We start from the raw sequence: 14,136 nt of genomic DNA on the forward strand, positions 1-14,136 counted from the left end.
GAATAGAAGAGCAGATTCAATGGGCTGAATGGCCTAATTCTGCTTCCATATCTTATGGTCTTATTGCCATCTCTAAGAGATTTCAGACTTAAACCAGTAACTTTAAGTTCTAAATTCTAGGTAAGCTTTGCGCTTTGCGCCACAACACTAGTCTGTGGTAAACAGCACTGACTCACATTGAGTTACTGTCCGTCATTGAAATATGATGACTTGGAATCCTTGCTTCATCTTCTAATTTTTGCTTCATCTCCTGCATGCCCTTCCAGCTTGCCACAGGAGTTGGTGCTCAGGTCGATGAAGGATTTTGAAAGGTCACTCACTCGGAGGAAACAGCATCACAGAACTCATGCACACCATCCACCACCTCAGATACACACAGCTCAGTGAGACCAACAAGGAAAGATGTCATGCACCACAAGTGAGCAAAAGGGTGTGTTGGACATAAAATGGAGATCCGTATTAGATGGTCTGGGCCTTTCCAGCCTCTACTCAGTCAGTGTAGATGCCAGAGACTGATTTGAAGTTCTGTCAACTTTTCTGGCAGTACTTTTCACCACCAGAGAGATTGAAAGAGTTCATCCCTGGATTGACTGGTGTAACGTCTCAGGCATTAACACTGATGGATAGAGAGTTAACCTGCAATGGAACATCCAACAGGTAACTGAGAATGTACTGGCTTTCACTAATGATCTGAGCACTCAGACTGCCACCTTGGAGAAATGAGAGAAACCTTAATTTTGACACTGAATGTCACAACAAACTGCAGCAAATATCCTTGAGCCTAGTCGAGGAGAGTGACACAGCTTGTCTGTGCATTTATCACCTATCGCTGGCTTCCACCAAGTGCATGATGCCAAACATAACACTGAGAGGGCCCCATCACCCAACTTGCAGAATTCACAACCCAGAGTCCAAGGTCCCGTTCTGTTGTGATCACAGCTGCCAGATCCTGGAGGTGCAAGCTGGATAACATGGAACAGCCATGATGTACACATACCAGAGAACTCTCAGGTTCCTGGTTCATTCCTTAGGTCATGCAGGCATGGATGCTGGGAAACAACCATGGCTCTAGGCATCTTTATTCAACCATCATACTGATGCACAATGGAGATACAATGCTGGTCATTCTTCTACCAGGGCCGAGTGGAACAGACAATAGGCCTCCCCATGATAAGGTTTTCATGATTGGAGGACTCTGGTGGAAACCTGCAGGATAGCCAAGAAAGGGCTGGATGCTGCATCACTGTGGTACGTTATAACTTTCACAACTGCAGGTGACAAAGTGGAGATTGTCCTGGATACAACAGAGCCTAGAGAGCAACTTTCTGATGGTTAAATTGACAATCAGGACCATCCAAGAGACAATGACAGAGCTATGCCCCATCAAGCCCAAAGGGCCAGACAGAACCTGACAAAAACACACTTCCAGGAATAATGAGCTGTGCTTGGACATCCTTGCAATGTATAACTTCCTCTTGGTTATATCATGGACAGTTCCTGGGATTGGCCCACAGGAGTGGCATGGTGGCTCAGTGGTTAACACTGCTGCCTCACAGCACCAGGGAGCCGGGTTCCATTTCAACCTTAGGTGATTGTCCTGTGTGGAGTTTGCATGTTGTCCCTGTGTGTCTGCATGGGTTTCCTCAGGGTACACTGGTTTCCTCCAACAGTCCAAAGATGTTAGGAGGTTAGGCCATGCTAAATTGTCCTGTAGTGTCTAGGGATGTATAGGCTAGGGTGGATTAGCCATGGGAAATGTTGCATTACAGGGATTGGCTTGGCTCTGAATGGGATGCTGTTTGGAAGATAGAGACCATTCAGCCCAAACCTTTCTGCACTGGAGAGATTCTCTGATGTGGAATTGGTTATTTCTGCAGTCCTTGAATTTTTCTGTTGCTGAATATCCAACTGACTGTGTGTGGTTTCTTCAAGGGACCCTACTTTAAAGTATCTGTACATTACAGATTCATCTCACCGTTCAGGAGAAAGCAGCAGGCAGTGATGAGGGGTAATGAACATCACAAGATACTGAGGATGGGTGGATTTTAAGGTTTCAGTCAGTAAATGGCCTCAATGTGTCTCTCAGTGCCTCATGCTGGTTACAGTGAAGGATGAAGGATGACCAGATTGGAAATGTTAAATCTGTTTTCTCCCCATAGATGCTGCCAAACCTAATGAGTGTCATCAGCAATTTCTGTTTTTGTCTCATGATAAGGCAGCATGTTGGGAATAATTCGGAGGCCCACCTACTTTTTAACATTCAATAATTAGGATTTGATGTTACAGAATTCATGTAGTCTGCTCAACTAAGCATCTGACAGAACAGCATTGAACCAGAGAAAGGCAGGGCTTCGTGTATGGCTCACTGTGCCCTAGGAGAGAGTGGAGATGTGAACTGCCTGTTATCCATCCCCCAGCCTTGAGTGGCAGTGCACTCTCTCAAAAAGCTGAAAGGTCATCCAAAGCACTGCGTGCAAAGATTCCATCCTCTCAGTCACAAGGGGCATGTAAGTGTGGATGATCTGTGCGGGGTGGGTCCTACCACTATCACTACACATTGCTGACTGCAGCCAAGGTTGAATTTAATTTGGACAACACTGAGGCTTTGAGCAAAGATCCATGAAGTCTGAGACTATCACTCGGATGAGGAAGGGGGAGCTGCTTGTGAACGATGAGCATTGCAAGGCCACTCCAACCTTTGTCATCCTTGCGTGTCTGACCTCTCAAATGGGTATGAATTAACCAGATCCTACAACTACAATGACACCAGAGCAGACATTTTAAGAGAGCGTGAATGAACATTTATTTATAACAGCGCATAAGTACTTTCAAGGATGTGTCACCAGTAGCATCAAAGTGCACTTAGTCAGATATTTATTTCCTTAGGTCACCATGCTGAATCCTCCTGAAGCTATAGAGGAAGGAAGTAATTCTCCTAGTCAGATATTTGATTTACTGATGAATAGGAAACTGGACAGATTTGGGGCAAGAGCAGATGATCTCACAATTGAATATACAGTCAGGGTCACACAGCTCTTTGTGGTGTCGAACAGCTTCAACATGAGTGAGCAGGCAGCATCATGATAGAACATCTAAGTGGGGTAAAACTACCAGGATGCATTGGAAAGAGATAGATTCAAAGAAGCTGATTTCAAACATGATTCACTTCAGAGAGAGAGAAAGGAAGAGCCATCAGCAGTTAACTTGAAAAGAATTGATGTCCACACAATATTGGAGTCTGAAAGAGTGAGCTCCACAAGAAGTTTAGATCACAGTGAGCAGAAATCAAATTGTTGGTTTAATAGTTTCTTTTTAATATTCATTTGTAGTGATGGGTGTCACTGGCTGGCCAGCATGTATTGCCTGTTCTTAGTTGCCTTCTTGATCTGCTGAAGTCCATTTGCTGAGTTTTGACCCACAATGCCCTTGGGGAGGGAATTCCAAGATTTTGACCCAGTGACATGGAAAGAATGGCAATATATTTCCAAGTCAGGATGGTGAGTGGGGAATTTGAAAATGGTGGTGTTCCCACATGGTTGCTGCCCTTGCCCTTCTAGATGGTAATGGTTGTGGGTTTGGAAGGTGCTATCTGAGGATCTTTGGTGAATTCTGCAGTGTGTCTTGAATCTAATACACACTGCTGCTCCTGAGCCTTGGTGGTGGAGCAAGTGGATGCTTCTGGGTGTAGTGGTGCTTCGCAGGAATAGATCGAGAATCCGAGGTTGAACCAGAGCCAAATGAAAAAAAACTAGGAAGCAGAAGCAGTCAGCAGGACAGAACCCAAACAGATTTAACAAGAAAACTAAAGATGTACAGCAGACAGACTAAAAAAGTGAAACCGTATTTGGGATTCCCACTGAAATAACAATGGGAAGTACATTAGAATAGTGGTTGATCTTAGGATAATTGTTTATCCACTGAAAATGAGTTTTTACTTTAAAATTTCACATTTTGGGTGTTGCTAGAAGCTGTACCCCATAAGAAGCGTCTCTTGAATCAGGCCTTTTCCTGTATCTTTCCCCTCTGTGTTGTTCCAAGTACGGACCCCAATCAGGGGCTGATGCACAAGCTGCAGATATCTTCTGTGAAGCAAAAAGCAAAATGTTACATTTCTACCTGATTTTAACCAGGTACGTAACCTCTAACTGAGGGAATTGGAAACAAAATCCTGCTTAAAATCAGGATTAATTCATTAGAATGCAATGAGGAAATCACATTTGGAAGCCCAAGTGGCCCCATTGTTTCAGTGCTGGGCTTTGTCATGATGATTTAATTCATCCCTGCTTCAGGATTCCTGACCAGTCCTGCAGTCCTAGTGACAGCTTCTACCTGTTCATGAAATGCTCTATATTTAAAAGAAGTTGAAAAGTGTGGTGCTGGAAAAGCGCGTCAGGCCAGGCAGCATCCAAGGAGCAGGAGAACCGACGATTCAGGCTAAGCCCTTCTTCAGGAATGAGGCTGGTGTGCCAAGCGGGCTGAGATAAAAGGTAAGGGATGGGGGGGGGGAAGAGGAGGTGGTGCTGAGATTATGGTAGGTGGAAGGAGGTCAGGATGATAGGCCGCAGAGGGGTTGGGGGGCAGAGAGGCTGGGAAGGAGATGCAGGTTAAGAGGGTGTGAAGTTGGAGAAATCTACATTTATCACCTGCACCTCCACACACATCATTTACAGTATCCGCTGCACCCGATGTGGTCTCTTCTACATTGGGGAGACAGGCCGCCTACTTACGGAACGTTTCAGGGAACACCTCTGGGACACCCGCACCAACCAACCCAACTGCCCCGTGGCTGAACGCTTTAACTCCCTCGCCCACTCTGCCAAGGACATGCAGGTCCTTGGCCTCCTCCATCACCAGACCCTGGCCACACGACGCCTGGAGGAAGAGCGCCTCATCTTCCGCCTAGGAACCCTCCAACCACATGGGATGAATGTAGATTTCTTCGGCTTCCTCATTTCCCCTCCCCACACCTTATCTCAGTCCCAACCCCCAGATTCAGCACCGCCCTCTTGACCTGCAATCTTCTTCCCAACCTCTCCGGCCCATGATCCTCACCTCCTTCCACCTATCATATTCCCAGCGCCCCTTCCCCCCCACCCCATCTTTTATCTCAGCCCGCTTGTCACACCAGCCTCATTCCTGAAAAAGCGCATATGCCCGAAACATCAATTCTCCTGCTCCTTGGATGCTGCCTGGCCTGCTGTGCTTTTCCAGCACCACACTTTTCAACTCTGGTCTCCAGCATCTGCAGTCCTCACTTTCTATATTTAAAAGGATCCGAGCAGCAGTTGGAATGGCTGTGTCCTACTTTCTCTGGGAAAACGGAAGAATGATGGCATAAAGATATGAGAAGGCTGCCTTCAAACCCCAGCCCCAACCCTTAATCCCACCCATTCTCACTCATTTCCCAACATTCGAGGTGATAGGGGCTAGAAGGAAGGAATTGCTCCCCGTGGAGAAAGCAAGGGGCCAGCTGCCTTGTTGTGGCTGGAGTTTGCAGAAGCAGTGAGCAGCAGTAGGACACTTCTGAGAACATGGAGACAGCCCCCAGGTGGTTTAATCTCCTAGAAAGGACAGGAAAAGTAAATCACAAAGCACCTATAGGTGATAGTCCCAACTTTTGTCTACCCCAGCATTCTGTCAGAACAGATTCCTCTGTACCTCCACTCTTACAGTCTTGTCTGAACATTGTTGCAATGGGAAGGGAAAGTTCATTAAATATATAAAATGTAGTTTGTAAAACAATAGCTCAGCAAACCAGTTGGGAAACAGCTTGCACTGAATCTAAGACTTTGTGATCAGAAGAATTTAACTGTAACATTGTGGGACAGGAGCTTTAATGGAGGAATGACAGCACTATCTTGAATTTCTCTATTTCATATTGTCAGCACTTTACTGGAGGACGGGGGTCTTAAATCCAAACAAATGGAAGATAATAGTAGATCAAAGGAGCCGTAAAAATTGATCTGTTGCGAAGAAGGCTGGTAGGCCGAAGGACTCAGAGGATGATAAGTCAGTCAATTGGGAGTAAGAGATTGGTCGGGAAGGTAACCAGCAAGACATATGAAAACGACTGAAGTTTTTCTCTGGATGTGACAAATAGGAATAATTGTTGAAAGTTAACATAGGCACATTATGGACAGAGTCTAGATTAGAGCGGTGCTGGAAAAGCACAGCAGGTCAGGCAGCACCTGAGGAGCAGGAAAATTGATGGTTCGGGCAAAAGCCCTTCATCAAGATGATGATGAGATTCCTGATGAAGAGCTTTTGCCTGAAATGTCGATTTTCCTGCTTCTCAGATGCTCCCTGCCTTGCTGTGCTTTTCCAGCACCACTCTAATCTTGACTCTGATCTCTAGCATTTGCAGTATTCACTTTCGCAATACAGACAGAGACAAGTGTTACAATGGGCCATGAGGAAACAAAGAGCTTAAACAAACATTTTGCATACTTTAACACAATAGAAAACACAAGAAATGCTTCTGGACATGATGAGGAACCAAGGGTTGAACTTTGCCACGAATATATGTGTATCTCAATGCTGGGCTAAACTCAGATACAAAAAAGGAGGCAGCTATCCTGCTACTGGTGCTCGCCTTGGTGAGATGTACAGCCATTCGATTTCATGCTTGACTTTTTGGGTACAGTGTACAGTATGAGAAAATAAGACTATAGGCACTTCTCCCCAACAGTGAAAGACAATTGTTTCCATACAGCTTAAGGATAGCTACACCACAAACATGGCATCAGGTCAGGAGGCAGGATCTCCATGAATAATCAGAATGGGTACAAATTTGATTGAGCCTGTGCTATTGGTTTCATTCTGTGCCATGTTCCGGTTGTCTAATCAATCTAACTGACGTATTCCTCCAACCCCAGAAATAAATAACTCATTTAAATTCGCAGGCAGTATGAAGGTCTTGCGTTACCTGAATGAAAGCAACAACGTGGGTTGGTCACACCTTGTTTGTTTTCAGCCCATTACAATATTATCCTGCCCAATTTGCACGCATTGACAATATTGAAATAATGGAATGAATATAGACGCAGCACACAAAAGCATAACAGATTATCCAGCATAAATAGTTGTTTATTTATTTTCTCAAATTTTCTGCTGACTTGCTGAAGGAGCAGTATAAATCGGGAGACTAATTCATAAGAACAGAAGAACCAGGAATGGGTTATTCAGCTCCTTAAGCCTGCTCCATCATTTAATACGATCGTGGCTGATGTCATCTCTGTCTCAACTCCACTTTCCTGCGCTACCCATCAACTTTAATACTCAATATCTCAGCATCCACCACACACTGAATTCCACAGATTTATGGCTCTTTAACAAAAGTAATTTTCCTTCATGTCTCTTGTAAATTGTCTATCCCTTACCCTGAAATTATGACCCCTCATTAGATTGTCCCACATGACGAAATATCACTGTATCCTCTCTGAAATTTATCAACATGTTTCCTTACCTGCCACAAGGTGGAGCCCTCAGCTTGGACAACTCTCACCACAGCCACAATGGGGATCCACATAATACAGACGATGGTCATACACCAGCCCACTGCTATTGCCCAGACAGGGTATTCAACAGGTCCATATGTTGGTGAGACAAACGTTGTCAAGGACCAGATCAACAGAACCTGTTTAAAATGATTGCACAGAACAAAATCATAAGCACAATAAGATTGATTCTCTCACCTTGATTGTTGAACAATACTGAAAATAAAATGTTACAAAATTACATAAGAACATACAACTCAAAAATGGGCCATTCAGCCCAACAGATCGATGCCCAGGAGAGTGTTTAAGTTTCAAGCAATCTGTCACTTCTTTCCATCTAACTACCTGTTTAAGCTTTCATCCTTTCTCTCTCATGTAACAATTTGGCTTCCCTTTAAATGTTTACTATTTGCCTGAACTGCTTCATGTGTTAGCATATTCCACATTCTATTTGTTCCTTGATTAAAGAATTTTCTCCTGAATTTCTTCCTTGCTTTATAAATGACTAACACGTAGTTGCACCCGTGTGTACAGCACACACCCTAAGCTGTCTAAGACTGTAGAAAATGCAGTTTATCTCCAAGATATCACACCCCTTAGAAATGCAGCATTTTGCTTATGAACTCCCCCTTGCCATTTGGACTGTCTCTTACTACACAATGCCCTGGTTAACAACTTGGTTATTCAGCAAACAAACAATCTTTATCCTATCATCACAGGGAGCAAGTACTTGTTGGATAGCATTCCTATCTGTGGAAGCTCCTTGACTACCTCTATAGTAACTTCCCTCTATTGTACTCAGTAACACATTCCACTCCGATTCTCTGCTTTCCTCTGAGTTGTGACTGACTCTGGAGAAAACTGACTATTCCCATAATGCCTCACACAGAGGAGTGTCCATACTATCTGAAGTGGGCAGCCACAGTAAAGATATGTTACTGAGGTATGGAAATGTAGGAAACCTTGTTGTCTACGAATTTCAACCAACCACAGTTCCAAACCTCTGTCAATGCTAAAGTTTCTAATTGATATTCATTTGATATTTTAATCAGTCATAATATATTTAATAATAATGTAATATCTCCTTACCATCATCAAACACGGGGTGATAAGAAACCAACAAACTCTCCACCAGAGCCAGAAAAGCCAATTCCTTTCCCCAATCATCATCTCAATGTCCTTGATGAATCGGTTTGTCCCTGTGAACAAGGAAGCAGAGAGACACCATCACTCACTCTGTCCTGTCTTCAGGGCGGCTTGTTTACTGTTGAAGTTCATCTTGTACAGGGTGGCACTGATGAACAGGTTAAACCAGAGAAGAAATTGCTCAGGATTTCAAACTAGGGGAGTAACTTGTTACCTGTCACCAACCCAATTACTGTGAAAATACAATGTTTGTATATACCCTGAAGAGGTCTGTCTAAGAAAGGCTCATGGTTCTGATCTGTACTGAGATGGACTGACCCCATTATGAGAATGAGTGAGCCCTAAAGAGAGTCCTGCACAGAGATGAAGGAAGGAAAATGGATTTCAATACGTCACAGGAAACATCACAAATACAAAATCAATTTTGTTTTCTCATCTGCTTTGATGATTGGGAGGAACTGAATGAGTTCTATATTAAACAGCAGTTAAATTTGGGATGAACATGTTTGAACAGTTTCCCTATCAGGCACAGACAAAAAACTCACCCCAACAACAACCAGCTGTAAGATAGCAAAACAAAGTGTTGAAGGTGTGGTCAGTGCAGGAAGCTCTTGAACTACTAAAGGGCAGATCTTTAATACTTCAAGAGGGTGCACTGTCAATCCCATTGTTTTCCCATATGAAAAACTATCATATCATTCAATTCATTTGTCTTGTATTTTCTGAAAAATCGTGAAGACAATTTTATCTGAATTATTTTGTATTGTTTCAGTTCTTTCCCAACTTACCATACAGCCAGCTTACACCCATGAGTTCCAGCAGTGCTATTATAATGGGGATCCATCCAATACAGAAATTATCAATTAAATGCATCCAGTAAATTCCAGCCTGAAATTACAATAAGATGTGAGCTCTTCAGAAAACACAGCAGGTCTCATACACAAAATAGGTGATTCTTCTGATATAAAAGTGGAGTGCTTCTATTCAGGTACAATCAGAGCTTGACTAGGATCTCAGGCTCTGTATTTAGTAACAGGAGATATGGCAGAGTCACTCAGTCCCACAGCATCATTGCATATTATCACATAAATGGTAAAATAACTGCTATCAAAATCACAGTCTTTCTTTATTTCTAAATAATTTGAAGTTTTTGACTTCATCTAGCAATACATGAAAACTCAGATCAAATACGAGCAACTTACCTGTGTTACACTCACAAGGCCAAACAAATAAAACAACATGCAAATGCCAATTGTCAGACAAAAGCGCTTCGATCGTAGGTATTTGGGAAACCTGTCCAGCAGAATGGTTATGACTTTTTCTGGGAAAATGAAAATTGTTATATGCGATCAGTAATTAATTAATAACTTACACAGTCCCACAGAAACCCAACCTGGAGGTACCAGAGCCCAGAAGATCACAGATGCAGATGGAGTCACATTCCATTTTATCATCAGTCTACTGTCAATTATTGGAGAGATTCTCAGGCTGTCAATCCTTTACAGCAGTCAAACCTGAATATTATCACAAGCCTCATTTGTGTTAAACATGTTTTCACCAAGAACAGAGATTTGACAACATATGATCGGAGTTCCATGAGAAACAATTGAAATCTGGACAAATATGATCTGAGTGGGGGAGAGAACATAAATTTATAATGGGTAAATAATGTCTAACAAAACTGATTTGAACATTTTGTGAGAATTAACATGATAGATAAAAAAGTATAGTTGGACTTCCAGAGGAATATAATTGGATATGCTCAAGATTCCACTCAAAGAAATGAAAATATATGCTCCAGTAGGGATATCTCTGATATACATCAAAAATTGATTCGCAAGAGTAATAGATAATTACTGCAGTTGGTTTGATGTGACTATATGTTTTCAACAAATATCTGCCCTGGGTTATGAATTTTTCACCAGTGACTGAAATGAATAAATGCAAAGCCATATATTAAAGCTTGCTGACAACATTAAGTTAGGTAGCACAGTAAGTGGTGCTGAAAATTACAAGGAGTCATTATTAGATTAAATGAATGGGATTGAGCTCAATGAGGCAAGTTTCAATCATCGCCTTTGGACTCAAGATGTATTCATCCCAGTAATCTTTAAATGATGAGGTAAGTAAAAAATATAGACGAGAAGCAAGATTCAAAAGTGCAGACAAAAAAAAGTCATAAAAACATAACAGACAAGTACAAAAAAATCTAAAAGTTTAATCGAATCTTATCTTTTATCTCAATGGGTTCAAATAGAAAGCAGTAAATATTATGTTACGTTTGACCACAACTAGTGTTTTGGGTACAATTCTGTACTCTGCTCCTCTGGAAGGATTATATTAAACTTGAAGGAAGTCCAGCGAAACTTCACTGGATTTAGATCAGGGAAAAAATAAATTTTATCAGAAAATTTCAAAACTGAGATTGATAGACTGTATTAGACAAGGATATTATTCCTATACTCCTGTACAAGAGTAGTGGAAGATGAGGAGAGTTAGGAGAGAGCAATGTGGGAATGAGACGGAGTGTGATTGTGTGGGAGGAATCCTGAGAGGGAGTAATGAGGAGGTTTCATATCATGGATGGACATCGGAGATCTGTTACATGCTATTCCTGCCCCTGTAGGATCTTCAGGGCACTACGTTTTGTCTTGGGTGGTTACGTGTGTATGGAGTGTCTCCTGCTGCTCCATTTCAAGCTTAGGATTTCCGGGTCAGTGTGAAAACTGGAGTCACTGTGGATGGAGGAGAAAGTGAGGTCTGCAGATGCTGGAGATCAGAGCTGAAAATGTATTGCTGGAAATGCGCAGGTCAGGCAGCATTCAAGGAACAGGAAATTCGACATTTCGGGCATAAGCCCTTCTTCAGGATGTGGATGGTCAGGCAGGATGAGAGGTTTCTGGGTCATACTTCGCAGAAGGTAATCATCCCACAGGCAGTGAGGGGTCAGTATAAAAATCTAATACCATCTAGATGAGCAAGAAGAGACAGAAAATTCACAAATCCTTGAAAGATGTGCCACTCCCAAACAAGTGTTCCTTGAGAGACTGCTGGGAGTGCACTATGCATGGTACACAGAGTCTAGACTCCCATACAAGGACTAATTAATTTGTTAACCCATTTGGGGAAATGTATGTCAGTTATAGGATGTTAGAACAAACTTTTTTACTTGTGATCTCTGTTGTCATTGGTTCAATGCTATTTGTACAAGGTAAAGATATGACAAATTTCAATACCTTTCGATATGTTAGTAGTCTGGTTTTTCAGATTGTAACACGATATTTTAATGAAAAGTATGAATGCATGTTTGCGAGCAGCTCCACACATGCGATTGTTTCTGTGGAATTCATTGTTTCTGTTCAGAATGTGAACTGAATGTGTGGGCATGGAAATGCAATGAAGAAGAAAAGTATATGAGGGTCCATGGTGTATGGGTATGGCTGATGTGTCGATAGTGTTTGCAGGGCCACTAGAATTGAGTGGGTGGTTTGATTTGGCATGGATAGTATGAAGGGACATGGTGGGATTAATTTCAAATAGACTACTGGGAGCATGGGTTCAGGCATGAGTTGGCATTGAATTGTCATGGTGCAGTTGGAAAGGCAAGGAGTGAGCCCAAAGGGCTGAAAGTACAATGAAAAAATGGGATACATCCTAAAGACCCAAGGCTAATCTTTTAAAGGGACTATCATAACACAGGGCAGACCACATGGCCACCTCCAATCTGTATCTGGACACAACAGACCTGAATTCACCTCACACCAATCCATCCCAGGAGTGAAAACAATGTAATTCTGGGTACATCACACTGAGGTGAGTGTGCCATGATGGGAGATTTCCTGAAGAGAGACATGTATCTTGTTAAAAAAAACAAACATTCTATGCCATTATATGGTCCAAAAGGAAATTGAGTAAAGATGGGAAAAGGAAAAATAAGAAAGATATATGGAAAGCATTAAGAAAATTCAATTTGGATAACTAATAGCTGTTTATAAAGCTAACCTTGGTGGTTTTAGTGACCTCCTACAATTTGTCTGAACTTTATTGTTTTGGTAAACATATTCAACATATTTTTGCAACGAATTTTCAGATTTACAAAAAAAAAACAGGTATTATTCTGTGAACTTTTCTAAATATTGGGATAATTTTCTCTGAATTTTAACAAAGCTGTTAGCTCATTTAAAGCAGCTCCATTCTCCATTACAATGTTGAGCAGAGATTTGAAACACATCTATGTCCTGTAAATGTAGAGTAAGAGGGGAATGGGTCTGGGTGGGTTACTCTTCGGAGGGTCAGTGTGGACTTGCTGGGCTGAACGGCCTGTTCCCACAGGGATTCTAAGTCTATGTCTACAAGGCCATTGAATATTCATCAAGAGGAGTTTATCAAATTCTTTTGTGATTCAAAGCTAGAAACAGAATGATTCAAAAATGTCGTTCTTACCTAAAACTGCAAACAGACTGTCGATTGCCAATGTGACCAGCATGAGGAAAAATAAAATGGACCATAAAGGTGCCCACGGCAACTGTACAGCAATTTCTGGATACGCAATGAAAGCCAAACCAAAACCTAAATGGTGGATACATGTGATTATGATAAAAGTAATTGTGCTGCAAGGAAAGAATAAAAGGTCCCTCTACTTCAACCAACAATGTACCAGGAAACCACTCTCAAAAGAACGACCATTGTGACAGTTTCCCTTTATTAATTCACCTTGGGACACCCTTGAATAATACCATCAATTCAGTGCCAGATTTGAGCTGTAGAGATATCTCCAAACGTTAGGTTCAAAGTGTGCATGTTTCAGACCAAAGAGTGGCAGATACAGTTTAATTTAAATAAATATGAAGTGGTGCATTTAGGAAAGGTAAATCAGGGCAGGATTTATACACATAATGGTAAGGTCCTGGGGAGTATTGCTGAACAAACAGACCTTGGAGTGCAAGTTCATAGTTCCTTGAAAGTGGAGTTATAGGTAGATAAGACAGTGAAGGCGGCATTTGATATGCTTGCCTTTATTGAATATTGGAGTTGGGAGGTCATTGGTCAGGCCATTTTTGGACTACTGCATTCAGTTCTGGTCTCCTTGCAAAAGGAAGGATGTTGTGAAACTTGAAAAATACTTTCAGAAAAGATTTACAAGGATTTTGTGAGGATTGCAGGGTTTGAGCAAGGCGGGGGCTGGGGGTGGAGTTGCCTCAAAAGAGGCTGAATAAGCCGGGCTGTTTTCCCTGGAGCGTCAGAGGTTGAGGGGTGACCTTATAGAGGTTTATAAGATCACGAGGCGTATGGATAGTTTGACTAGCCATCGTTTTTTTCCCCAAGGTGAGGGAGTGCAGAACAGAAGGCATCGGTTTAAGGTGAGTGAGGAAAGATTTACAAGGGACCCACTGGGTTATCACACAGAGGATGATGTGTGTAATGACTGAGCTGCTAGAGGAAGAAGTAGTGGAGGCTGGCACAATTACAACAGTTAAAAGGCAATAGGATGTTT

At 42.1% G+C, this 14,136-nt stretch overlaps 1 protein-coding gene across 1 annotated transcript in view; it reads right to left on the reverse strand.

The window, feature by feature from the left end:
• Window positions 1-2,778: 2,778 nt before the first annotated feature.
• The window catches only part of LOC132820331 (sodium- and chloride-dependent neutral and basic amino acid transporter B(0+)-like), an 82,387-nt gene continuing 71,029 nt past the window's right edge, over window positions 2,779-14,136 (reverse strand). Inside the window, exons 9-14 of the mRNA XM_060832353.1 lie at window positions 13,086-13,211; window positions 9,845-9,963; window positions 9,431-9,530; window positions 8,586-8,695; window positions 7,466-7,636; window positions 2,779-4,082 (exon numbers count right to left, since the gene is read on the reverse strand). Of these exons, the coding sequence (XP_060688336.1) occupies window positions 3,945-4,082; window positions 7,466-7,636; window positions 8,586-8,695; window positions 9,431-9,530; window positions 9,845-9,963; window positions 13,086-13,211 (764 nt within the window). The 3' untranslated portion in view covers window positions 2,779-3,944. The remainder of the gene's footprint in view (window positions 4,083-7,465; window positions 7,637-8,585; window positions 8,696-9,430; window positions 9,531-9,844; window positions 9,964-13,085; window positions 13,212-14,136) is intronic.

This window comes from Hemiscyllium ocellatum, chromosome 11 (assembly GCF_020745735.1).
Source record: "Hemiscyllium ocellatum isolate sHemOce1 chromosome 11, sHemOce1.pat.X.cur, whole genome shotgun sequence".
In the NCBI taxonomy this organism is placed as follows: domain Eukaryota; kingdom Metazoa; phylum Chordata; class Chondrichthyes; order Orectolobiformes; family Hemiscylliidae; genus Hemiscyllium; species Hemiscyllium ocellatum.